Raw genomic sequence first — 27,152 nt, 5'->3', positions numbered from 1 at the left:
GGGCACACTGCTGGCTCACGGCCAACCCGTTGTCCACCAGGACACCCAGGTCCCACTCCGCAGAGCTCCCCTCCAGCAGATCATCCCCCAACCTGTACTGGTACATGGAATTATTCCTCCCCAGATGCAAGACTCTACACTTGCTTCTGTTAAACCTCATCCTTTTTTTTTTTGCCCAGCTCTCGCTGTCCAGATCTCGCTGAATGGCAGCACAGCCTTCAGCTGTGTCAGCCAATCCTCCCAACTTTGTATCATCAGCAAACTTGCTGAGGGTGGCCACTATCCCCTCATCAAGGTCATTGATGAAGATGTTGAACAAGACCGGACCCAGCACAGACCCCTGAGGAACACCACTGGTTACAGGCCTCCAACCAGACTCTGCACCACCAGCGACGACCCTCTGCGCTCTGCCAGTCAGCCAGTTTTCAACCCACCTCACTGTCCACTCATCTATCCCACACTTCCTCAGCTTTGTTATAAGGATGCTGTGGGGGACAGTATCAAAAGCCTTGCTGAAATCAAGGTAGACTACATCAACTGCTTTCCCCCCATCCACCCAGCCAGAGACAACATCATAGAAGGCTACCAGGTTGGTCAAGAATGACCTCCCCCTGGTGAACTCGTGCTGACTACTCTTGATAACCTCCTTTTCTTCCAGTTGTCAAAATAAGTATGAGGCATTACTTTTGGAGCAACCAATGTACTATAAGACTTTTCTACTAACTTGATTGTGAACATTATTCACATCCATTTATTCACACTCGACTCGAGTTGGCTCTTGCTTTACCATTCCAAAAATTCATTGCTTGAAAGCTTATGTGGGAGATAAATTTGTATTACTGACCACCAACAATTCTGCAAGGTTATCAAATCATGTCTCTTTAGAAAAAAACAGGAATTGAGCCTTACAGATCCTGCATCCTGACCTAGCTTTCCAGAAATAACTACAAAGCAGGGTTGAGCAAAACTGAAGTGTATCATCCAGAAAACCAATGGTAGCTCAGTTATTCTAAACCCAGTTTACCAAACAAACTGACATAGTCGCTATGGTAATCTGGGCAGAACGCAGGGATCAACAAAAGAGATAATGAAAACCAACAGTTCTCCATACCTGCTGTCATCCGAGTACTGTTTTCATCACTTCTTGCATTTTCCTAGAAGCAAAGAGTAAAACGTAACAGAATTATAAAATGGAACTTCGGATAGAACAGTTTTCTAGTAGAAATTATTTCAAGAATTTATTTTGTAAATGGAGGATTCGATTTTTCCCCAATTTTTATTCATCCCATAGCATTTCATCTGAAGGAAATCAAAATCAGAAATAAAAAAATCACAGATGAAATTAATTAGAATATGCTAGGAGGATGCTAAAGGCAAATTTGGCTGAAGGGTATTTATTTTTTAGGAAAAACAAAATTCATCATTTATAGTCATATGAACGTGCTCTAGGTCTCTTAGTGAATATAATTCCAAATATTCTTATTGTCGTTCTTGTCCTGAGTAAAGATGGAAAAAAATGCATGAGTAGCCACTGTATTTATCATGCAGATATGCCATATTCTTCTGGCATAAAAGGACTAGAAGTATCACAAAACTCATAATGCAAAAATATGCAGATTGATATACATGCAGCTTGATGGTAAATTTAAAAACATTATCCTATCAGTCATTTGAAAATCCCCTTGATATTGCATCCAAGTAAATGTGGTTGCAACGTTGATACAATTCTCTTTTTATTCAAGTACTTTAGAATTTGTCTGTTTGACCTTCCCATTCTAGTTCTTCATGCTCCTGTTTGAAAGTCAGAATTGCTAGTGACAAGCAACTGACACACATTTTGGTAGTCAAATATTTCATGTAGCAGAGATCTAGCTGCCTAATAGAATGTTCATAATTCCCTACCTCATTCCCATGCAAGTTGAAAGTTCTTATTTTCTGTAATTCTTGATCCTAAGTTCTGTGCATGGCTTTATGGAGAGATTTTAGTAAAGTACAACATTTTAAAACCTAAAACGAAATTTGTTTTCGATGCTATTTAATCCCTGAAACTGCTATACCTACCTTATTTTGGTTCAAATGGCTGTTCTTGTGCTCTGGGAGATCATCAATATCTCTGTCAGTGTCAATATCACTACTCACAACAGCAGTAGAGGATAGAGAGCTAATTTTCCTGTATGAAAAAAAGAAAAACTGGGCAAAGATGGTTAAAAAGATCTCCAACAGTCTTGAAGATGCTGTTTGCTATCTGGAAATCAACATGATCCAGTGTAATAAAGCACAATAAAATATTTCTTGAAATAATTGGACTGACTAGACTAAGAATTGCTGGTGTTTTAGAAATTTATGCAAGTAACTTGGTAAGATTTACATTATTACACAGCCAAACTGTCCTATCAAGACTTTTGAGCAAGCAAAATCCATAGTATGTCAAAATTAACACTGGTATTAGTCTTCCAAAAGCGAAGAGGGAAAATTCACTGCATGCCAGTGAGTTTTTCCCTTTCATTTTACACAGTGTTTTTCTTTGCAAACAGTTTTCAGCTAATTACAAAAAAGATTTTCAGTTTGTTAAAATAATGCTGAGAAATAGGATTCTGTGGAAGGAGAAAAAAGTTGGATATAGTGTTTGATGTATGTTTCTGAGTTAAGAAAGATCAAGGAGACTCCATAACCTTCTGGCCACCCTGTGCCAGAACTCCATCACCCACACAACACAGAAGTAATTCTTGATGTTTAGATGGAACTTCTTGCATTCCAGTTTGTGCCCACTGCCCCTTGTCCTGGCACTGGGCACCATAGAACAAGGCCTGAAAGGCCTAATATCAAGAGCAGTATCAATAGTTTAAGGATAGGAAAGCAAAAAGGAAACCATTTGAACTTGATTAAATGCAAAACAATTTCCAGTGTAAATATGGTTTCTTGGTCAAAGATTACAGTAGAATTCCAAATGATGACCCTTGTCATGGTGGAAGTCAGTTACCTGGAAGAGGAAGCACTATGCACGAGGAATAACACAGCATTGACTCCTGATGCTTGAGGAACTGAAGCCTGGCTGTTCTCATTAAGTTTACACCTGAAAAATAACCATGTTTGTACTGAATATATTAGATATGTTGTGTATCATTTTCAGAAAACCTTGTACACTTCATTCACAATCTAAGAGTTTAAACACTTGATTTCTTAAAAAAGCGTGTCATCTACGGTTTTAGACAGTTTTCATAATTAGTTAAATAATTGTGATGGATTAAAGACAGTAAAAAGTAAGTAAAAAATGTACCTGTGCAAGAAAAATGCTAAATGGAATAATGTAAATTCATTCAGCCAAGTATTTTGTTGAGATAATTTTAGAGAAAACTGAAGTAATTTATGTCAATTTTTTTTTCTTTTTGTTCCTGATGAAGTAAAGGCAGGTTTTCTACCTTTCATGTTTCCACTGTGAATAAATAATTGACTAGACCTGGGTTCATGGATCATTCTTGTCTTGCAAACTGGAATTGCTCCAAAATAAGAAGAAAAGACTTCCCTTTTTTTTTTCTGTGCTGCAGAATATCTTGTAACATAACAGTTAAAGAACTCTTGTGAAAGCTGTGGGTTTAAAACCATCAAGATAGAAATAGGAATTGAGCCCATAGCTCCAACGTACTGAGGAGTACCTTAGTCAGGGGCTTACTGAGTGAAGAGGATTTTCAACGTTGCGGCTTTGTGAAACAAGGTTTTTATTTCTTCTTTGTCACAAGTATCTGAGCTAGGCATTTCTAATTGAAATGAGCATTTTCCCCTGATCAATTTTTGTACCTTTGAGGTGAAGAAAATGAAACAAGTTTTCAGGTCATGCTTATTCAAAACATAGTTTCTTCCCCTCAGTTCAACTTCCAAAAAAACTTGCACTAATTAACCAAGAAGTTTTAAATTAATACTACTGATCTATTTACAGCATTTGCTGGAACTAGGCAAAATTGATTACTGACACTCAAAAATACTTGGTATGGCATCTTATCTGGGCAGCCAGCCATCTAAATCACAAACACCTTTCATCAAAATGCTGCTACTGCCTAGTGAGTAGGCAAAAACAAACAAACAAACACACACTTTCTGTAACATGTCTAAAAGTAAGGATAGATATTTCAAAAGGAGAGTATTTTAATCAGACTTGAAGGTAAGACTAAGAAGATATCCGAAACCAGAAAGAGCAAAGACAGGCAATACCAGCAATATAGGCCAAGGGGAAAAATACTGAATTGCAAATAGATTGCTATTAGAACAGTACGAAGGTCAAAAAAAGACCAGAGGATAATACAGAAAACTGAAATAACAAAAATTATAGCTGTAGCCAAAACAGTTCTTTAACAAGCCTCTCCAGATGAATTTCTTTTATCTAAAATAAAAAGTTATTTAACTTTCACTGGTTGTGTCTCTTTTCTTGCTATTTATTGAATAATTCAGTTTTCTCTCTTGACACTTCCCCCCTTTTCAAGCAAGCAGAGATATCTGCCCATCATCTTCAGGTTTTTGAATGGAATACCTTTCCACCGTTCCACCTTTTTCATTTTCAAAATCATCAAGATCCCTGCTTAATCCCTCAATCTCAGCTCAATGGACTGTGACAGACTTGTTTCTGTCTGCCTCATTTTTAATGATTAGTTTGGTAATGCTGTATCATTCCCCAAAAACAAGCCTAAAGAAACTTTTTACTGAAGGACAGCTGCATTTCCATTTTGAAAGTACATCATAATATAATTAAATTCCAATCTGAAGTACAGAAACATGGTCTATTGGACATTTCTATTTCTCTTTTCAATGAATGGCTGGAATTCAGGTTCACATCTGTGAAAGTCACCTCCTTGCTAGTGAGAAAAATATTTTGACTAATCATTAGTCCAACCAAACAAGAACAGTGGGATGATTCAACAGCCCATCTACTTCAACATTTGTACTCAGAAATACCATAAAATAATGACCATGCAATATATATAAATAATATAAAGACCATGCAATCCTTTGAAAGGGCCATAAAAGAGCCTACACCAAGTCTGCTTGCCCATTCCTACACTGCCAGAAATTTCCATATGAAAGTGAAAAAACATCTCAAAAATTGCTTATGTCATAGCAAGGGAATAAGTGACAACCTCTTTTTTTTTTTTTTTTTTTTTTAGGTGCCTTTCTTTCCAAAAGAAATATGAAGAAATAAGTTAAAATAAAGAGCAAAATTACATCAGTCAGCAAGAATGTAATACACCTGTGATTATTAGCTGAAATGGTCTTATTTCCAAGTACATTCCCAAACACAAAACTTCAAAAATAAGGAAATTCTACAGCTCCACAGGAGTCACTAACCAATGACAGTGACTTGCTCAGTAAGTTTCCTTCAGTGGCAGTGCTGATATGTGAAAACACTACTCTTGATTACTTCATTCCTTCCACAAGTCACTCTTTTAATTACTTCTATTAACTTCAACATGGGGACTAGTCAGAAAAGTATTTTGAAGTGGGAGGGAGAGGGGCCTAGACAAATTTCTGCTTTAACTCCTGCTTGATGATCATCCTTTACAGTTGAGTACCTTAGAATTCCCAATATCCTGTTTGAAAAGTTCATATGAAATACTGGAGAAGAAAATTCCTCCATAAAAGCAAGACTTACATGTATTTGACAGAAGCAGATTCAAAATCCCACACAATTATTGCACCATTTTTACTTCCTGTAGTTATCAAGCTATATCCTTCTACTTTTAAAACATCAAAGCACTTCATTTCCACAGAAGGCACAAATCCCTGTAATGAACATTAAAAAAATAACTTTAGTTGGAACAGTATGGACACTGAAGAATGACTTCTTTTAACTGCTAACTTACTATGATGTGTAAATCAACAGCGTATACTACAACTGCATATTCAGTGTTATTCTAATACTACTGTATTTGAGCTAGGCAGAAGCACCAGAAGGAAGCAGGGAGTGACAGCAATGGCAAAGTCCCTCCTGCAGAGGCTGGAGGCCTCCATTTACCAACCTGTCTTGCTATGCAGAAATGTTTTCTGCTTGGTGTGAGCTCGGATTTGGAATATTATGAAGAGGCTGCTGGGGCTTGCCTGTCCTTCAGACTACTTAGTACACCCTGCATATCCCAGTGGATACAAATGATCCCACCAGGCAAGATGTGGAAGAAGAATCAAGATGCACCTGACAAACTGGAACATAAACATATTTGCCAACAGGCTGACAAACCTACTGAAGAGAGGTTTAAATTAGGACTAACAGGGGAGGGAAAGGATGATCAAAAATAAAGTGAGAAGGTTGTGGACCAGGTTGGCAAACAAGACACGTGGTGGTGTAGATATGAGACCTCTTATCAACCAAGCAGGAATGAATGAGCCTACTCTAAGTATATGAACATAAAGATCTTTCCACAGGACAGCACTGTGGAAAACGTTTTCACACCTTACTAGGGAATTCACCACAACAGGATGCCTCTATGATGTATGTACCTGTACACCAGAGCATGCAGCAAACATGCTCTGAACAAATAGGAATCAGAGATGTGTTTGCAGCTGCAGGGCTTGTTAAACATGCAAATAGATATCACTTTAACACTCAGCTTGACTTTCATGTGCCACTATTACTAAAGGTCAGTCTATCTATAGCACTGAAAGAAATTTGATTTCTAGAAGATTCCTAATACAAGGACTTCAACTTCTTTTTTTGTACAGGAGTATGAAGCATATATTCAGAGCTCCTTAACCATGGCAACAACAGTGCAATGAGTTATTAAGCAGATCTATCTCAGAAACAATAGCTCTCTTACATGATTTATTTAGAACTTCAGTGTACTGGAAAGTTTGGAATATTTAGCTGGTTCTTATCCTGTTGTTAAACCATGAAAACCTCAAGGGCACAGTAAACCTTTCACTTTCTAATCTTCTGTAATGGAACTTTAGTGTTTCTCACCTCTGCATCACTGCTTAGAGAAGTGGTATCAGGTGGTAGCTGTATATCAGGAAAAAATTCATGTTTTTGTAAAGTGTCTGGATTCAGTGACAGAAATTCAACTGAATTTCTTTGTAGAAACAACACTGCCTCAGGAAGCACCCACGTAACCTTTAGATATCTTTGCATTTCATTACCCTGTTAAAATAATTAAATTAATGAAAGAAGGAGGAAGATATTTTGTTACTCATAAGAAAATGGTCAGCAAGCTCATTTTCTATGCCTAATTAGAAAAACCGTTTCAAACTTTATCTGGCAGATGCAGTTTAATTTCCCATTTAAACTAAGTTAAGCATCTATAACGCAAGTTTCTTATTTTATTAACATGGATAGTATTCAGTTCATATCTAGCATATTAGCAAAGCTGATGGTAATCTCTGTTCTGTGAGAAGAACAAGCCATACTTAAGCCATTGCTCTGAATTACAGTCCTTCCCCACTATGCCTAGAGCTCCTGTAAATTACCTTCACAGTTTTTCCAATTATTCCAAATTCTCTTCAGTAACCAGTTTCTTATTTAACCTTAATAATTCTGTTTTGGAAAATGGTACTAAAATCAGCTTCTTAGGTTTTCTCGTGTTCTCACCGTTGTCTCAAGCTCCAGAACAGAGCAATGATTAAGATTTTACTAAGTCCTACAATATTAATTGCAACTGACAAGAACAAAAAAAGAAAAATATGGGGAAGGAGTGAAAACTGTGAGAGAGTATGGTAGATTCTTCCAAGGAACAAACATTTTTTGGAGCGCTACTCAAGTTTATCTTGCCATCATGTTTAGAGCCTCTTTAAACTCTCATAATAATAACCTGCATTTCTCATTATTACTGAGGCATTTTTACAGAAAAAGTAGTTCTGCAACTATATATAAGAATAACATAATCTCTTAGAATCACATAAACATGGAAGAGATTAAACTCTTCACCAATATGTCAGTCAAGGGGCATGTTTACATTACAGGAATAATTCAGCAATTCAAGTACTAACACTGCAGAATAGTTGGTGCGCAGCAGTATTTCAGGTACAGCTTCGTATCAAAAGCAAACTCTGAATAAAACAGTTTTTTAGTAATAGGAGGATCAGAAGTAATATATCACTTACCAGCAAGAGAGTTTAAAGCTTTTAACTTAAATAAATTAAGTACTGAAAGTTCTAAAAATACCTTCCTTGAGACTAACACAGGCTTGGCTAAATCTATGCTTCCCTTGGCATAATGAGCCTAGCAACCTTCTGGAAGAGTGGACTGAACGACCAAACTTGGAAGGGATCTGAATCTCTGTCTTAGCAGTTGAAGAGTGTTGGCTACCCTTGATTGTTGTCCCAGACAAAAGGCCTAAACAAGTCTGAGAACAGCATGGCCTAATAGCTGCTTCTCTTTGAAAAGAGAAGATATTGTCCAGATAAGAATCAGTTCATTTTAGCAGCTTCCTCTCTCACTTGTGTACATTCTATGCTCTTCCTGTGCAGTTGGACTAGCCTTCCAAAAGTACTCTAGCTCTTTCACACCTAAAAGACATTACTGTGTATGCTAATGCATATACCATCCTTGTGTTCCTCCTTTGGAGTTTGTCCAGAGGGAGGCCACAAGGATGATCAGAGTATTGAAGTACCTCTCCTATGAAGAAAGGCTAAGGTAGCTGAGCTTCTTTAGCTTGGAGAAAAGAAGGCTCTGAGAAGACCTCATTGAGTTATTCCAGCACTCGAAGGGAGTTTACAGACAGGAGGGACATACATACTCTCATAGTGACAGGGCAAGGGGGAATGGCTTTAAAGGAGGAGTGACCTAGATATTAAGAGGAAATTTTTTACTTGGAGGGTGGTCAAGCACTGGAACAGGTTTCCCAGAGAAGCTGTGGATGCCCCAACCCTGTAGTTGCAGTCAGGCCAGGCAGGACCCTGGGCAACTTGGTCTGGTGAGCAGCAGCACTACCCACAGCAGAGTGATCAGACATTCTTCGATTCTATATCTTACATCACAGTAGTAAAACATTGAAATATGACTGAGTTTCCACTTGCGAAGCAAAGCAGTTGTTAATGGTACAGCCAGTAATAAATAAAACACAAAGGATATAGTTATAACAGCTAGAACTGTGTAAGTGAGCACTGGTTGTGAAAATTCCAGAGCAGCCAGAACGAACTTACACAAACTTCTTGCTGCATCAGCACTAAGGAATGTAATCAGGGCATTAGGCAGCTGCTTCCCAGCACAAACATTACCCTGAGGAATAAAGTGGTACCTCCTGACCCTTTGTGAACTGCCAGCTCATACTCATTAGATGCACTGGGAGGGGAGCACTTGTCTATGGAAGATATGAAGAGTAAATGTCTCCAAGGTGTTCTGCACATAGCCATGACTCAATCTGCTCCAATTTTGTTCACTGTGAGACTCCTGGTTTCTATTTAACTTTTTGTTGTGTCATATATGCCAGCTAAACAATGTGTATCAAATACCCTATGCTGCAAAACATAAATTCTTGATTCTCTTGTTTAAAAATGAATGGTTAACAGGATTGAGAGTTACAGAATTCCAGCACATGATAAAACCTCAGTGTTGCTCTGCAAACTTTCTGTCAGTGATTCAGGTTATTGTAGTCCCTTTGCATCAGATAGTCAGATCTCAGCCTCAAATGTTATCTTATGAAGATGAAGAAGAGCAATGAAACAGTTTTTCAGGTGAAGAATCAGATTCAACAACCGTGAATGACTTCACTTATTCGAGTATTCCCATTTACATTAATCAGTAACGTGTACACACAAGTAAAAAAAGATCTGGTCCTCCAGCAAACACAGATTATCTTGATAACTGTTACAGCCTACTAGTAAATTGAATCAAAAGGCCTCAGTTGCAAAGACAAAATATTCATTTTCCATTATAGTGAATACATGTAAAGAAATGATCAGAATACTGAAAACACAAAAAGCAATGGACTAATGAACTTAAAAAGAAAGCTAACTTGATGACTTACAGAAAGAGAGTTACTTCTTGATAATTTCTATTAGTTCATCTACTGATTAATGAGAAAGTCTTATTTTACTTGAAAATTAGTAGCTAATGAAAGAAATAATAATAATTAGAATGCATTCATAGGTATATATACACATGTACATGTAATTATGTTAAATAACCTGAATGATTTTCATTTTCCCACTCTGTTCCAAAACAAGAAGAACATGTTGACTCTCAGTAGCCTTCAGATAGACTAACTTCAACAGGCAGTGTTCATTTTTGCTATGTTGGGTCAAAGGCAAGGCTTTAACTTCCTGTCCACTGCCAAAATTCCAAATTTTCACTGTTCCTAGGCAGGAATAAGAAACATACACAAAAGGGAATGAACTTTCAACATTGCTTATGCTTGAAACTCAGGAATTTGAATGAGGACAGGGAAAGGAGAAGAAACAAGAAAATCTAATTGAAGATGCAGAGCCAAGTCAATCACCTTCAAGAAGCTGTAACTGTGTATATGTTTATTGAGAAAGCAAGCTTAGGGAGAAAAAATATACCAAAAATCACCTTCACCATTAACCCCACTGTTATTTCATCCCTTCTATGCCCATTTTAGGCTGCAGCCCAGGTTGAAAGGCCACAGCCCAGTTCATTGCTGTTTCTGGATTAGTGTCATCAGAGAGCAAACATAATGGTGTGCAGTCAGGAGGACCACCACAGGCTCTGATATACAGCAAGGAGCAGAGCAACACATTTGTTGGACTTGTCCCACAGGATAGTAAGAAGAAGAAGCTAGAGTATTATCCTAAGTGAAGCAGTGTCATGGTTTCATGGCTTTTCATCTGTATTACACGTCATAATATCTTGCCTTGTCAAGGAAACCAGGCAAAACCATGACAGGCAGCTATTATTTATGAATCCAGTTTTGTAGGACTTGATAGCATTCACCTACAGTCATGCTTTTAAGATCCATAAAGAGTTCATTCTATGTTGCAAAGTATAAAATTCTAAACATTATTCAGTATTCTGTGTGGGGAAAAAAGGGCATTTTCTTTTTATGTGAGGCAGCCTTCATATAGCTCATATTTCAATAATTCAGGTATATACTTGAACATCTGAATTTGGGAAGAACTGTTCTTCAATGTTCACAGATTACAAAATTATTAAAGTTGCAGCAGAATTTGGTGTAGCATCAAATACGTGAATATACTGAGTGATCCTGTCACATTCTGTACAACTTATGCACCATAAACAACAGGGGAAAAAGTTAGGAAACATACACACATATTCTGTTGTTCATTACAAAATTGAACTGAGACATTATAAAATCAAAAAAAACCTACCATTCTCCATTTGGAGCCATTCACTCATAGCGCTATAGAGATCTAGGTCCAGAGATGAGGAGACATCTTTTCAGATCAAGAGCTTTGCAGGCATTTTTTTTTTTTTCCCCACAAAGTCATAGGCAAGCAAAGTAACAGAGCCCCAGCATTCAAAAATCACCTTTCTATGAATCACACAAATAAAACCTAACCAGGACAAAAAAAAAAAAAAGAACCCTCTACTTCTTCGTGGGAACACTTCCTCCCACCTTGGTTGAAAGCCAAAATTCATTCTATCACTGAGACAAAGCAGTTCAAGACAAAGAGTTCTGATTGCTTATATGCCATTTCACATAAACATAATAAAAATATGGGAACTATTTAGTTGGTTTACCATCACAAGCTCCAGAAGCAAGATAGAAACCATTTATTTCAATTGCTGCACAGGTCACTTCAATATTCAGCCCATGTGCATCTTCAATCTGGTATATTTGATATCCTGTTTCTAGGTCCCACACCTTAAAAAAAAAAATTGATCATTTGTAGTACATCCTCTAAAATTCCTCATACATTTTTTTTCTAGTGTAATTGTATAAAGATGAATACTTCCAAGAGTATATTTAAACTCCCCATGAAAAAAATTCTCTTATTTCAGCAGACTCAATAGCACACAGTCATGTTCTTTTACTGAGATCCTACTGCAATTTCTCCAGATTCAACTGGATTTGTGAAGTAGCCACTCATGTCTTAAGCACTAAGTGGATCTGATGTTCTTCAGCAACAGATGCCAAAAACTATCTTGTAATTGTAATGTGGTAGCCATCATGACCTAAAGAAGTTGGAGGTTTACAATGAGAAATAACATCTCATTGAGAGTAAAATATAGACAATTTACACAAACAAGCCTTCTGCCAAAAAAAATGATATGTATTACCATCTGTCTCAATAACAGTAGCTATATCACCCTATAGATCTTGCCACTTAACTTCATTAGTAATTAATGAAAACTATAGGTCCTTAGCACTTGTGACAACCAGTATCAATGTTAATTACACCTATAATGATTCACTGTATTTGTCTATGGGTTTTCTGAAATTTGTTTAGTGATTACTTTTAGTGGTTCAAATGCAAATAGTAAAACTAATACACGTATTTAATATTTAAAATAGCATTTCAGCAGTTAGCAGTGATAAAAAGAAACAAATGAGAGACATCTCCATCACTTTATTTTTCTTGTTAAATGGTTGTTATATTCAACACTTCTCTTTCACTGTATGACTGAAATCCTGAAGGCTCAGAACAACATGTTCTAAGAAACTGAAAAATAAAAGGATCTGCAGAAGGCCAGCAAATTGGCTCCAGATCTGCTAGGCAAACAGAAGCAGATTCAGAAAAAAAAAAGGAATAATAGGAGGATAAAAAAAATCAGGTTCTGTGTTTTGGTCACACTGAGTGCACCATAAAAACTCTCAATTTTACTTAAAGAATCCTTATATTTGAAAGACAATTTTAATTAAAGAACCCTTTTGTATATTTATACCTTTTTACATAGTCCTGTTTTCACAAAGTGACGTTATTCATGTTTCATACCAATCCACAGAGCATCTGAAATATGTTTTTTATACCCCACTGAGCTGTCTGGGACTCCAGCATTTACTGTACTTTAAGCAATGTTCATGAGACATGCCTTCTGGATGAAAGAATAGCATGCAATTATGTATCCAAACAATTTATGCAAACTTATTTGATGTGGCATTTAAAATTGTCCTTTGCAGCTACTAAATAGACAATAGACTTTTACTATTATTGCTGTATTATCCATTCTCGATCAGGTGAAGTGTACCAAAATATGGCCAAAGGAAATAAAAGCACAACCAAAATTGGCACTTCTGCAACCTTGCTGTCTAGTGCTTGCAGTACAAGTCAGAGAAGTAGTTTTCTAATAAAATTAATGCTGTTCAATCCAATATAGCTGATTTATCATGGCTATCACTTCCCTGAAGAATTTGAGCACAAAAATGGTCGCAAAGCTAACTGTTTAAATAATAAACACCAGGTGCTTAAGTAACCGCCCAAGAGCTCATCTGTAATAAAAAAATCTGAGACTTTTTCAGCTTAAAGGACAACTTACACTCACCTTCAGAATTGACTCAGAGCAGACAGTGAGGATTTGGTTAAAAGCCCTGTTATAAGCCAGAACATTTATGCTTTTCTCATGTGTTTTTGGGACCTGTTTTGTATCTTGTATCATGTGCGTTAGCGGATAAATATCAATGACAGTTGAACCTGCATGTAGTGAGACAAGAGAGAGCATATTTTACAGAAAGGTTCATACAAGAAGGAGTGTTCATTTGAGTTTTTCTGAAAAGCGTTTAAGGAATCTTGTCTGTTTTTTGAGACTATTTGTTCTTGGAAAGAGAAAACCTCAGTTAAACAATAGCTAAGTATTTCTCTGCCTTAAGCCACTTCTTTAGACATAAGATAATTTTATCTACAGGCAGTAAGATCTCTCCTGTACCTTCCTTTATACAGCACTGCAGGTCTGAATGAAGTTTCACCTTGTGGTGCTCCCTGATCAGAAGGATTGCAAAGACAGAAAGACAGATAGGGAAGACAAGACAAAGGAAAGGAGAAGGCTTTTGCAAGGCAGGCTTGCAATCCAGACTCCTATTTCAGTTCCAATATAGCTACAGTCTAACAGCACCATAATGTAGCAGCAGTAAATATGCAGCAAAGGACGGAATTGCATTAATTCTTGGCATGAGAACAGGCACAGGACTGCAGTTTGGAAAAAGACACAGAAGGAAAGCTGTGGCAGTACTGAAATGAAGCATGAAGGTGAGCCATAGTACATGGATGTTATGGAACAAATAACTGAAAATCTCTGTAAAATCAGGTACATAGCCATAAGAATTAATGTACCCACATACAGCCTCAAGCCTTTTGTCTAGTTCAGGAGCATGGGGATATTCACTTAACCTTTTAATGACACCATTAACAGAGTCCAAGACAACATTTTTACAGATATTTAGACACAGCTCCAATCAGTGTTTATAAGGACAAAGCTATCTCATTCTTCTGAGGACTTAGCCATGTAAAACCACTATGTTACTATGCCTTGAAAATCTCATGAAGTGAAATTTTAACATAAGATTCTTTCCATATCTTTTAGTTATTAAGCATATTTATAAACTAGTCTGAATAGTATTCTGATTTGTGGACTCCAGTTCAACGTAAGTAGGTTTATAACAGGCTTGTTAGCACAAATATTCAACAGAAGCCAACAGGTCATTGAAAACAAAAGATTTCATGTTCATCTCAGATTTGACAAGCTATTTGCCTTGTTCTTGGTGCAAATACTGGAACTAGATGTTTCCAGACACAAAACAATGACCTTATTTCTCCCAGGTTTCTCTAGCCCAAGGTCAGGCTTCAAAGCTAAGGAATCCAGGATTTCAGTGACTATGTCTTTGGGCCAGACAAGGCCTGCTGGTTTCCAGGTTCTCTTCCTTAGATACACCCATGAATCTCTAAGCCCTCAAAGATTCTGCGCTCCTTGCTGGGAAGTTAAGCAGAGCCAAGAAACATGGGATGAGTTCCCACAATTCTTAATTCCTGATCAAGTGGGTCTTCTGGCATCTCCAAATGGAAAGAGGGTGCCAGAGAAAAGCTGAGTCCAGGAATACTAGCAGCTGAGTAGCTTTTAACAAAGGGCAAGGCTACAGAGTAGAACAGGTAGCTTATTCTTTCTCAGAAAGGTTTGCCTTGCCTTCACAAAAGCCTTGATCATTTACTGTTTCCTGCTGTTAATTCCCATGCTGCATATTTTCACATATATTTCCATATTGAAATTAGCAAAACATGTAACAGGACTCACTTCAAAGTGGTCTTACCATGCAAATACCCTCCCCCCTCTGCACACTTCATACACATTATTTCTTCATTCAACATTTATGGAGACCAAACAGTGGATGCAAGCACAATAAGGCTGTGGGTGGTGAGTTTCAGTGATATGAAAGACAAGCCATGTTCCAGATGGCCATGCACAGCTGTCACACACAAGATGAAGAATGCCTCAATCAGCTCATCCATGCAAATTGTTGGATTATAAATAGGGAGCTTTGGATGGAACTGAACATCAACTTCAATGCACTGGAAATGATTGTGGCAATGCTAGAATATTGCAAAGCTTGCAACATGTGCATCCCATAGATGCTCACATAGGAACAGAAAGAACACCATATGCAAGTTTGTCAGGACCTACTGAACCAATATGAGGTTGAAGGTGACAGTTTTTTATTGAATTATTACCAGTTATGAGACGTGTGAGATGTAGTGTCACCACTACAAGCCAGAGTCAAAACAGCAGACCATGGAGTAGCAATGTGAATTCCCCCTTGAAGAAAAAGTCCAAGATGTAGCCCCAGCTGGGCAAATGGATGTGCACTGACTTTTAGGATAGGAAATGAGTGATCCATCTAGATTTCCACAAATCCAGAGAAGCTATCAAATCAGATCGCTATACTGGAACAGTTATTAAACTGAAGGCTCACATTTCCTGAGTCTGACCAGAGAAGGCAACCTTTCTCTTGAAACATAGCAACACCAGGCTGCACACCAGTTTGAAGACCAGAGAGCTTATTTGCAATCTTGGCTGGACTGTCCTTCCAAACCCACTTTATAGTTCAGATTTGGCACCTATTGATTTCTTCTATTTGCGTTGATAAAAGACAGACTGCATGGGAAACATTTTCCTAGTAATGATGCTGTCCTAGCAGCTATGAAACATAGGGTCACCTGTGCTAGTGCAGATTTTTATGAGAGTGGGCATGCAGTCTCTTTCTTGTTCATCACTGACAAAAATGCTCAGCTAATGCTGGTCATTACATTGAAAAAATTGTGTTTTGTAGCTGAGAATTTGCTCTATCAAAAGTGTCATTTTACTGTTTGTTGCTGTTGTAGTTTCCACGCTAATGAATAGGAGACATTTTTCAAGTGATCTATACACAGGGGGGAAGCTCTCACACATTAGTTACAGTAACATACCTGTGATAAGTGTGCCACAAGCATTGTCAAATACCATGGCAAGGGTCTCAATCGCTCTCGGACATCCTTGATCCTGGAAGACCTGCAGTATTGAAAGGGTCTGTAGATCCCAAACTATAAAAATCTAGAGAGATGGGGGCAGGGAAGTTAGTACAGTTGAAAATCCAGTAATGATACTATTTTTCATTTGTATGAGAAAAATGATATAGCATCCAATGAAAGTCACATTGTTAAGTGCGTTACATCTGAAAATAAGCAAGACAAATACCTAAGGCATTTTTCATCATGATTTCAATGAGAATAAAAGGCATAGAAAGGCTAAGATTTGCAATGTTGACCTGAGAACGAGATGAGCTAAGAGCCATCAACACCAACATAGAACATAGAACTCTGAGAAACAAACACGAACGTGACATCTGTCAAAATCAAAATGAAAACAGTAACAGTCAAATCCATTTCTGACAATTCAGAAAACTCAAATCTCTAATTTTAATCCCTCTTTATTAGAAGGATATTTGAAAGCAAAATTCCGCTCTGAGAACTATTTTCCTTGCAAATTTGGAACTAGATTTTTTTTTTTTTAATATTAGGGATTTCTGCAGTCTTATGTCTGTCTGTTTGCTTATGTACAAGCTTAAATATTTCTATTCAGAAACAAAAATAAAATAATCACCTTATACATTTAAACAGACAAAGTAAATGTTTCTCCAAAACACACCCAGAAAGTTGTACTCTGAGACATAACAAGAGTTTTGACTTTTTCAGTTTTCCTCATTATATTCAATTTCTTTCTTCATTTAGAATTCTATTTATTCTATTCACATTGTTTGTGCCCATTATAATCCATAGGCAGTATTCTCAATCCTTAAACATGTTTTCGATAATTAAGAACACTTCACTTATGCGTTTGTAAATGCTTTGAAAACTTCAGTGCAATTGTTAGGAATACTTCAATGATTACTTCAGAAGAGATACGTTCTACAACTGAACTTACATTTCTTACTCTGTATGCAATAAAGTACTGAAGTATAAATCTTTCCACTTAAAATACAATCTCAGCATAGAAAAAGTATCATGAAAGAAATAAAGTAGAAGACTGTTCACTGTTTGCAAAATAAAAATGAGTATAAAGTATTAAAAGCAAGAGTAATGGACACAAGTTATTCAGGATTATGCAGTATCAAGAAGGGAGAAGATACACAGATTTAGAGATCATTGGAATTTCCATCCAAAACCTGATTTTAAAGAAATTTACAGAGGATCCAGAAAAATTTTGAAAAAGGAGAGAAAAGAAATAGATACACCAGTTTGAACTGATCACTTCTGACACTAGAGGAAAATTCATATAGAAGTGTTTCAGGATTTTGAGTAACAAGGAAATTTGAATGTCCTGTTTATTTTCAGGAAAACAAAAAAGGAAAAGTACAGGAAATTGTACTGATTCAGAACCATGTCCATCATATTTCTGCCCAGAGAGGCTGTGGATGCCCCATCCCTGGAGGCATTCAAGGCCAGGCTGGATGTGGCTCTGGGCAGCCTGGTCTGGTGGTTGGCGACCCTGCCCATGGCAGGGGATTGAAACTAGATGATCTTTGAGGTCCTTTTCAACCCAGGCCATTCTGTGATATTTCTCTAATAGATTTCTGACTATTTGAGAAATTTACTCAGGCATGCAATTGCTGAATCATACAAAAAGAGCCTTTTGAAGGAATAGCCAGTGAGAGTGTTTGAAGAAAACTTGGTTAAATAGAGAAAACTATGAAGCTGTTTGTTCACCTAGAAAAAAAAAGTGGAGAAGCAAAAATACAAAGAAGAATTGGTGATGGAAGTTGAAAAAATTAGGGCAATATTGAAGGTAAATCTCCAAGCTGATTTCTGGCCCAATCACAATTAGGTGTAAAAACAGCTCTAAGAACACAATATTAATCAGAAGTAAGTATCAATGGAGATACTCAAGTCAGGTGAAAAGAATAAGGCCTTGAACAGAGACCTTCCTGTAAATACCTATTAAATTAATATTCTATTAAAAATTGGAATAAAACTGCAGATACACAATTTTAATAGTATCATGTTTTTTTTTCCAAGCAAAATCGGTCAGACAAAACATAAGTTTGACATTTTATCACAGCAGTAAATCACAGATAAAATGATTTTACAGCACAAGTGAATACAAGCAAAAACCTGGTCATTAATAAATCTCTTCCTTCCACTCACCCTTTCTTCTTTTTGTGGGCAGGAGATGGGGAGATAACATAAACCACTGTTTCATATAAGTAACTTTAACACAAGGCATCACCAGCATGGCAGTGTGATACAATGTCACTGCTGCTCATCTGCATCAGCACATAACTGGCATGAATCCATGAGGAAAGACAAACAAAAACTGTGCTGAATTTGAAACTAGGAGGCCACTGGGGGAACTTTCTGAGGAACATTTTAAAAAAAACTGTTCTATTTAATAAAGAACTTCTGAATCATGGTAAGCATTGGGAAACACTGAAGCCCTTTGAAGACATACTCTTTATGGCAAAATGCTTTTTGACTGTGTCTTGTGAAATCACACACAGACTATTTTTGAGAAAACAAAATCAGAGTGGAGGCAGAGTGCAGAAAGAAGGATCTTCAATTGCTGTTGAAAATTGTTTTCCTTCTTCACACTGTTTCCACCATACAGGAAAACTTAAGCTACATTAACAGTGATACTGCCTGCAGTGCTGACTTAAATGAAAAATACTTGTTGGCTCAGTTCTAGTATATTAGCAGAATTAGCATTGACCCATGGACATTCCTTTTGCATATAGATGTTGTAGTCCAAAATGGTGCAGAGATTCTTCTTAAGGGATTTCATTTGCTACACAGCTTACCTACTTCAGTGTGTCATTGAAGGTTCCATGCTGCAAGTGAAAAAGTTACAAACTCATATCCAAAGTCCAAACCCTCAAAGAAAAATCATCAGGCATGAAGCAGAGGTCAAACTGCAGCTCTGCTTGCCATGTTATTTAATAGAGTAAGTTACCCGTGGAGTTCAGTTTTGCATCCTGTGATCTCTGAAGGTGATCTTATAAAGTACTACAACTCCCCGTAGTTATTAGAAGACTTAAAAACAAATTGATGTCAGTGGGATTACTTTTGAGGCAAAGACAAGGAGGATTTAGTTCTAAGCATATTAACACAACATGATGCAGCAGCTGATTCCATACCTAGTGACTTACTTAGACACTAATTTGCTGAAGTTCAAAATAATATACATTTCGAACCACTTCCTTAAGTAGTACCACAAACCTGGTAATACATAAGGCTACTTTCTCAGTCATTGAGAAATACTGAAAAAAATTAAACTGGGTAATAAGCAACAGTGAATCTGTTTGCAAATTAATGGGTCTGCAGGCTATTTACTAGGTCCTATACAGTGACAGATTTTGTAAAAGACCTGTATATCTGCCTGTACAGTCTGCTCAATATGCTGACAATAGAACTGCCTGACCCCTCACACAAATATGAAACGACCCTTAACTCTTCCAGAAAACAGTTTAAGTGGATATTTAGATAGTGTGTGGGTCAGAAGCAAGAAGTCTGAGGTTCAAGCACAGACATGCGTCCCTGAACACCTGGGTTGGGTGAGCTCAAAACAACAATCATGTTCTTCCTGCTAATGTTCAGCTCACCTTAGAATAATGACACAGCTCTCACCTTAGATGTAGTATTGAAATATTCTTCATGTAAACACCTCATTTGCATTTTAAGATCCAATATTTCTTCCTTTACCAATCAAAAAACAAAGGAACTAGAAAACTGCAGGTCTGCAAGTTCATTCTTAATGTAGCTTAATCCTTAGATCTCAGTTTTTGGTTAGAAAATCTAAAGAAATTAACACAGGCTGAATATGGCTCTTGATCTTGCTCTTTTTTTCTTCTGAGCAAATACAGATTATTTAATGCTTTAATAATCAAACATTTGCCCAGAAACAGAAAACCTACTGGATCATTTCCGTCATATATGCCTATAATATATGAAGGCAATTCAGTTATGAAGGTAATTCATGCATTCTCATAAACTGAGAAACAGCATTTTGGAAATATACCACCATAACTAGAACAGATTTTCCTCAAACAGTCCAACTGCACGCTGGTTGCAAGCACGCATGTATGTTATATGTCATAAATTTAGGTGCTAGAGAGAAAAATATAGGTTTAAGCCAAAAAAGCATATTTAAAATTAGTTCTAAATCCTTCTTCTTCACAGAATCATGGCTTGGCTGAGGTTGGCAGAGACCTCCTGGATCCATCTGCTCTACCAGGCTCAAGCAGGGCTACCCAGATCAGGCTGCACTGGACCACATCCAGATGCTTTTTAAGGTCTCCAATGGCAACCTCTCTGGGCAACCTATGCCAGTCCTCAGCTACCCTCAGAGTAAAAAAATGCTTTCTGATGCATAGATCATTTTTCTCGTGTTTCAGTTTTTGCCCACTGTCTGTCACTGGGCATCAATTAAAAAAGCCTTGCTCTTCTTTGATAAGAGGCTCCCTGAGCCTGCTCATCTCTATGCTAATTTTGCAGTTCTTACTTGCAGACTATTCAAGAGAAAAAGTAATTTGCATTGCAAGTACCAGGAAGTTGGTTAAGTTGATGGAAAAAAAAAAAAAGAACCTTCAAGAATATTTGACATTTGTGCAATATGAGAAGAATATGATATCTGGGAGGAGTAAATAAAATAAATTATCATAAAATCACACCAGAAAGGACAGGATTAACTTCGACTTTCAAAGCAGTATATGAAAATGTATCTGATATAGATGTAGCCAAATAATTTCTGTGCAGGGTATCTGGAGGAGATTTCTCAAATGCCTTTTTCTAATTTTCTGGATTAAATTTAATATTGTTGATGTACATTTTAGTAACAGTCCTGATTAGCAATGGTTTGACATAAATTAAACAGTGTACTTCCAGCTCAGCTGTTGTAATTTTTCAGGAAGATGGATGACCATATTATAAATACATCCTTAAAGCAATGTTATCTGATTTCAAAATAGGCTAGAGAAACATAGATGGTAATCTACACAGGCTTTGATACAATGACATGCTTGGTTCTACACAGGCAGAAAGTATTTGATTCCCCTGTGAGATATTACACAGCAAGTTTGCCATTCAGCAGACTTGGAGAGGAAAAGCTAGAGGCTGCTAGTATTAAGATTCCTGTAAATTTGCAAAATCACAAGATATACAAACCAATAACATGTCTTGCTCTTTTTACCTTCTGTCTTAGTTTCAGCTGGGATGGAACTGTTTTCTTCAGAGTATCTAGTATGATGCTATGCTTTTGTTCTAGGAGAAAAAACAATTTTCATAACACACTGATGTTTATTGTGGCAGCTAAGTAGTGTTGAACAACTTTGCACACCTTCGTTCACTCATTCCATCCCCTTCCCTGTCAGATATGGGAAAGAATTGAAAAAAAAGTCCCACAAAGTAGAGCTTGTATGTGTTGAGACAAAACCACTAACTAATATAGAGAAAAGGATAAGAATTAGGACACATACACACACACGTATGTATATAACAAATGATGCACAATTAATTGCTCACCATCCCCAACCAATGCCCAGCTAGCCCTGAGTAGCAGGGGAGAGAACTCCCACTCCCTACAAAACTCCTTCTGCATGATGTCATATTTATGGAATATCCCTTTAGCCAGTTTAAGTCAGCTGTCCTAATTCTGTTCCATCCCAGCTCCATGGGCCCTTTGCTGAGAATGGCCTTGGTTCTGTACAGAACTGCTGAGCAGCAACTATAAACATCAGTATGTTATCAACATTGTTTTTTCTCCTAGAACCAAAACGTAGCATCATATCAGACACTGTGAAGAAAACAACTCCATCCCATCTGAAACTAAGACATCCTTCCTGGATTCTGTCAGAATAAAAACAAGAGGAAGGTATGTTTTATAACAGAGTCAGTTGCAGTACTTTCCCACCACGCGTAAGTACGTACATTACTTTAAGTATTAGCTATTAAAAATGAAATTACTTTTAAAGAGAAAAAGGGCAAAGAAAATTCCATTGATTTGAAAATAAAAGTTTTGTGTTGTTTATAAGGGATAGCACAGAGTGTTATAGTAGGAAGGTACTCCTTATCCTCGCCCCATTGATCAACACATGTACTGAGACTGTTTTTACGCGTTCAAGCATGTAGTGCCAAATCTTGCTCACCTGACTCACTTAAGCAGTCTAATTCAACCACAGGAGTAGTTTTAGTTAAATTAGGGTGGCTTTCATCAACGATTCAGCAGGCAAGACAAAATATTTCTACCTCTACTATTCTAGTTCCAAATTCCCACTCCACACTAAGTGAGACACAATGGTTTTCACGGCTACACAGCATTTCAGTACCACTGCTATACCACTATCCTTAATTTTCTCATTTCCACTAATCATTCTGAGGGAAAAACCACAAGAACAACCCTCTTCCTGCACCCAGGTTTAATAGCCCCTACCTATGACTGTTCTTTTCCCCCCAGTGGTTTCTGAATGTATTGAAAGCGTTCTGCAGCATTAAAAAATAAAAATAACTGCTTCCAGTTGCAGCAGAATGAGCAAAATAAATACAGAGAGGAAGGGACAGTGTTGAATTATATATGTTGAGATATCTCACTCTATCAGTGAGACTATTTGTTCACAGTTTTTGTCTGTTCCTAAAAACATGAGAGATTGAGTTGCAGTAGCCAGTGAACATACAGCAGGTAGAAGCACTGCTGTGTCAGATAATGAAATTATTTACTGCTAGACATCCTTATGGCAGGCTAATAGGAGACTCTTAGGATGTAGCTACTTTAACAAAGAGCTTGTGTAGTATTTAAAAGTCTGTATTCTGGTGAAATGTTTCATGCTTTTTCAGCATGGTCATCACCACTGGCTATACATCTTGCCAGCAATGAACAAGAATCGGCATGCTGTACTTGTAAAAATCCGCACAATTTCTATTCACAAAAATACTTTTAATTACTAAGTTTCATAGCTGACATTGTTCAAAAAGAGGCTGAGAGTTGATCATGGTGCATAGAGTGGCAAGTATAAGAAAAAACTCACATATATATTTGGTAGGTTGACAAAGAGAGGAAAGGGAAGTAAAGCAGCAGGAAGTTGTTGCAGATGATTAGTACTGAATTAAGCATTCAGATACTGGTTTTGTAATAATTCTGCCATAATTCAGCTGACAGGTAACACAGAATATCAGAATTTTAATATTTATGTGTTTTTTTGCACACACAAAGAAAAAAGTCAAATATGTCAACTCTAGTCTTGCTACTAAAAAAAAATACGGAAATGTTAAGCTAAAAGCCTACTTTTTAATTAAAATAAACAGATTATCAATGAGATTAGGACTAGATGCTATCAGTATTGATTACTCAGAAACACATTGCTATTTTGATTGGAAATATTGATTTGAAATTAGGAAAAATATTTTACCTTTGCAAATGAAAGGCTGATGACATGCTGATCTTTTTCATTCGTCACGATTTCCACAATACTGTGCTGATGTCCAGACAGCTTTCCTGAAGGCCTAGTATTAACATAGGGATGCCACAAACGAAGGAGTTTGTCATGACCTGTCAGAAAAATATATATATATTCAAAAGACTGAATAGTCACTAATACTGTTAAGTAAGCTTCTTGATGGAGGTATTGGTGCTCATAAGTCTCAGCTTTCAGCGCATAGCCAACTCACATGAGAATACTAACTTTTCATTTTAAAGGCTAGATTCCAGCTTACATGTTAACATGTATTCATTGCTTGATCCCATACTTGCATTAAAACCACATAACTGATTAGCATTTTGAAGGCTTTTAATTTTGTTAGGGGAACATCAGAGGCTCTGGCTGTGATTACATATGCTGGCCCTGTAAAAGCTTAACACATAATTAAACAGAGTTGGGGTGTAGATTTTTTTTTCCCTCAGAGACCTTATTTAGAAAATGATCAAAAAAATAATAATGTCCACTTAGTGAAGGGGGGTGGTGGTCATACATAACAGCAAGGGGAGCAGACATGCAAGTTGATGGCAGGTAGGTAACTAGTGATGAGAAATTTTGTCTTAATATAATGAGAATTAAGTCTTCTCTTTTTATTTGTGTGTTCAAACATTGAAATTACTTTCAACAATAGAATCACTAATACTTGTTATTCTTTTTAATATCTTAAATTAGCCTCATTAAGAAAGAAAACCTTTCCCTACGTAAAATGCCAGGAATGCACAAAGGCTATTGGGCAAGCACAGAAGACTATTTTTATCAGTCTTGAACTGCTACTTTTAGACAAGAAATCACTAATAGATTGGATTTTGCTTTATTACTCACAGGGGAACAGTGACTGCATTTGAAAAATCAGTGGGGTTAAAAGATGATTTATCATATTATTCAAAGCTGGTAATTTCCTGCTTCTGTATACATACGTAATTTGCTTTTTACTGTAACTGTTTTCTGATGTAGTGACTAAGACATAGTTAGAATTGAAATAAATATAGAGTAAGAGGAAAACCATATCACTTTAAGCATAATAATAATGCAAAATATTACACAAAAGTTACTCTAAACTACCATGGACTCTATATTTTAGGCCACTAATGGGATTATATCATTTCATTCATAAAAGAAATACGGGTTTAAGCAACAAAAGTGAACTCTGCATCAGTTTTGCTTGTATCTTTCTCATTCATTACCACAAATGAGAAACATTTGGAAGACAAAGTTTGGATGTATCACAGTACTGGTGAAACTGATTACAGTATTCAAATACAACTAAATAAATGATTGAAGAGTAGGAGTGTTAACACACTTTAATAGTCTCTTCCTAATGAAAAATGCATTGTAGGATTCAGTACTTTGCATACCACTTGTGCTATAAATACATCCCTAAATAAGAATAGATTGAGGCTTAGTAAAGTCATTAGCAAATTATTCTCCTTGATTACACAATAAGCTATTGTATAATCAAAGGCTGGACTTTCTTTTTAATTGCTGAATATGACAAACAATTTTCACTAGTGCCTGTACATTCCAAAGAAATCTTTATGTAACATTCCTAGACTATTTAGCTGCTCTGGCCATTGATTTTCAGGGTGTATTACTAGTCAACAAGACTTTACTAACTCAGGTGCCTATTTTCATTTGAAAGAGTTTAATTATGTCATTAACTGTATTTCCTGTGTTTCTCAGAGAGAATGCTGGCTTTTAAGTTACAAAGACAAAACTAGCGTGCCCTGGTGCAGCTTTGCAGTGGTCCTGTCTGATCTAAACTTCACAGTAAATTTGAAAGGGACTATCACATCCTTTAATTGGTTTAGCAGTTCATTTCCACTCTTGCCTATGACTATTAGCTGTACAGCCTAGGAATTCTTCCTTTTGTATTCAAGGGAAGCAGCAAGACTAAGCACTACAAATGAGGGTGAGGCAGGAGGATGCCTTCTGACATCAGTAAACATCAGTGGGCAAACAAGATAGACAGGATTCCAAATCAAAAATATGAGTGTAATGAGCAAGAACAAACTGGAAGATTGTTTTACGTAAGAATAATTGTTACGCTTCAAAGACATAATTGCAGACTTCTTGAACACAATATTGATCTTCTGTCATGTTGTTTATGCTTTGTGTTTTTTGCAGTGAAAGTCAAGATAAATTAAAATGCAGTGGCAAGACAGCCTATCTTACAAAAATACTCTGTTTAGGTAGTGGTTTAGATAGGATAGAAGGCCCTACAATTCAAGTCTAGTCTCTGGTCAACACAGACATATGTAATCTATCTTTTTCAAAAATTTCAAGCACCATTTTAAACAAAGAGGATATTTCTGCTACTTCCACTATTCAGTGGTACACAAGTATCTTAAGTATTGCAACATGACTGCCCTGTTTTTATACCATTGCTGTTCTTATTTTTCTAGAAAGTTTATCTAGATTTTTTTCCTCCTCTAAGAACAATTTTCAGTGTGTAACAGAAAGCATTACTTCTTGTGTATATCATCTTCTGCCATGCTCAGATATTTTACTCCATCTTTATCACTACAGTAAAATTCTCCAGTTCTACCTGCAGGAAATACCAATTACATTCCTATAGGGCTTCCTTACTTTACGTCATCATAAAATTTCTTCAGGCTTCGTTTTTTTGTGACAAATAATCAATCTAAATAAGATCTCCTCAAAGGATGTACTTCAGGATTTTCACTAATAGCCCTATTGCTTTCCCTTTTAATTTTGTGTCTAAAAAAAAAAAATCAATAAAATTTATGAAATCTAAAAATAAATATCAGACAAGATGGATATCATCTTAGTTTTCCCTGTAGTAAATTTCATTTACTCTTGAATTGCATTATTTCCTTGTCTAGGTGTTGCGCTTTTTCCCCCCTCAAATTTATTTTCATGTTTTGCTTATTATAAAGGCTGGGCAGCAGAGCCTTGGCCATTTTCACCAACAGACAGCATCGCTGTAGTCACTCCAAAGCACTACTATATCAAACAGAATACACTAAGACTGCTGCCATACTCTAGATGCATTCCTACAGAATGAAATATGACCACTGCAATAAAAAAGCTCCTAAAATATTAGATAATGGAAATAAATGGTTATAAGAGTACTATTTTTGAGTCTCTATTGGGAGGAAAAAAAAAAAAAAAAAAAAGAACAGCAAAACTGTGGTGAAACATGACCAAAGAGAAAAGCAACAGAAAGTATTAAGGTGGGCCAGTGTGACTGCTTATGACAAGAAAGAAAGGCTAAGGAGTAATGCAAAGGGAGCAAGGAGAAATTTCTAAAACCTGACCAAGACAGTCATCACCCATAACCATAGCTTGGAAAACTGTTTTATAGTAGATCAAACA

The 27,152-nt window shown here is 36.7% G+C and overlaps 1 protein-coding gene across 1 annotated transcript in view; it reads right to left on the bottom strand.

Annotated features, from left to right (window-relative positions):
• WDR64 (WD repeat domain 64) overlaps positions 1-27,152 on the bottom strand; it is a 59,947-nt gene that overhangs the window by 14,693 nt on the left and 18,102 nt on the right. Inside the window, exons 9-18 of the mRNA XM_052701874.1 lie at positions 23,751-23,890; positions 16,288-16,411; positions 13,379-13,527; positions 11,636-11,759; positions 10,102-10,271; positions 6,941-7,117; positions 5,639-5,769; positions 2,981-3,073; positions 2,062-2,170; positions 1,112-1,154 (exon numbers count right to left, since the gene is read on the bottom strand). Of these exons, the coding sequence (XP_052557834.1) occupies positions 1,112-1,154; positions 2,062-2,170; positions 2,981-3,073; positions 5,639-5,769; positions 6,941-7,117; positions 10,102-10,271; positions 11,636-11,759; positions 13,379-13,527; positions 16,288-16,411; positions 23,751-23,890 (1,260 nt within the window). The remainder of the gene's footprint in view (positions 1-1,111; positions 1,155-2,061; positions 2,171-2,980; positions 3,074-5,638; positions 5,770-6,940; positions 7,118-10,101; positions 10,272-11,635; positions 11,760-13,378; positions 13,528-16,287; positions 16,412-23,750; positions 23,891-27,152) is intronic.

The sequence above is a fragment of the Tympanuchus pallidicinctus genome, unplaced genomic scaffold (assembly GCF_026119805.1).
Source record: "Tympanuchus pallidicinctus isolate F22 unplaced genomic scaffold, pur_lepc_1.0 scaffold1, whole genome shotgun sequence".
Lineage (NCBI taxonomy): Eukaryota > Metazoa > Chordata > Aves > Galliformes > Phasianidae > Tympanuchus > Tympanuchus pallidicinctus.
The sequence above is the reverse complement of the archived record's forward strand: the minus strand, read 5'-3'. Positions and strand labels throughout refer to the sequence as shown.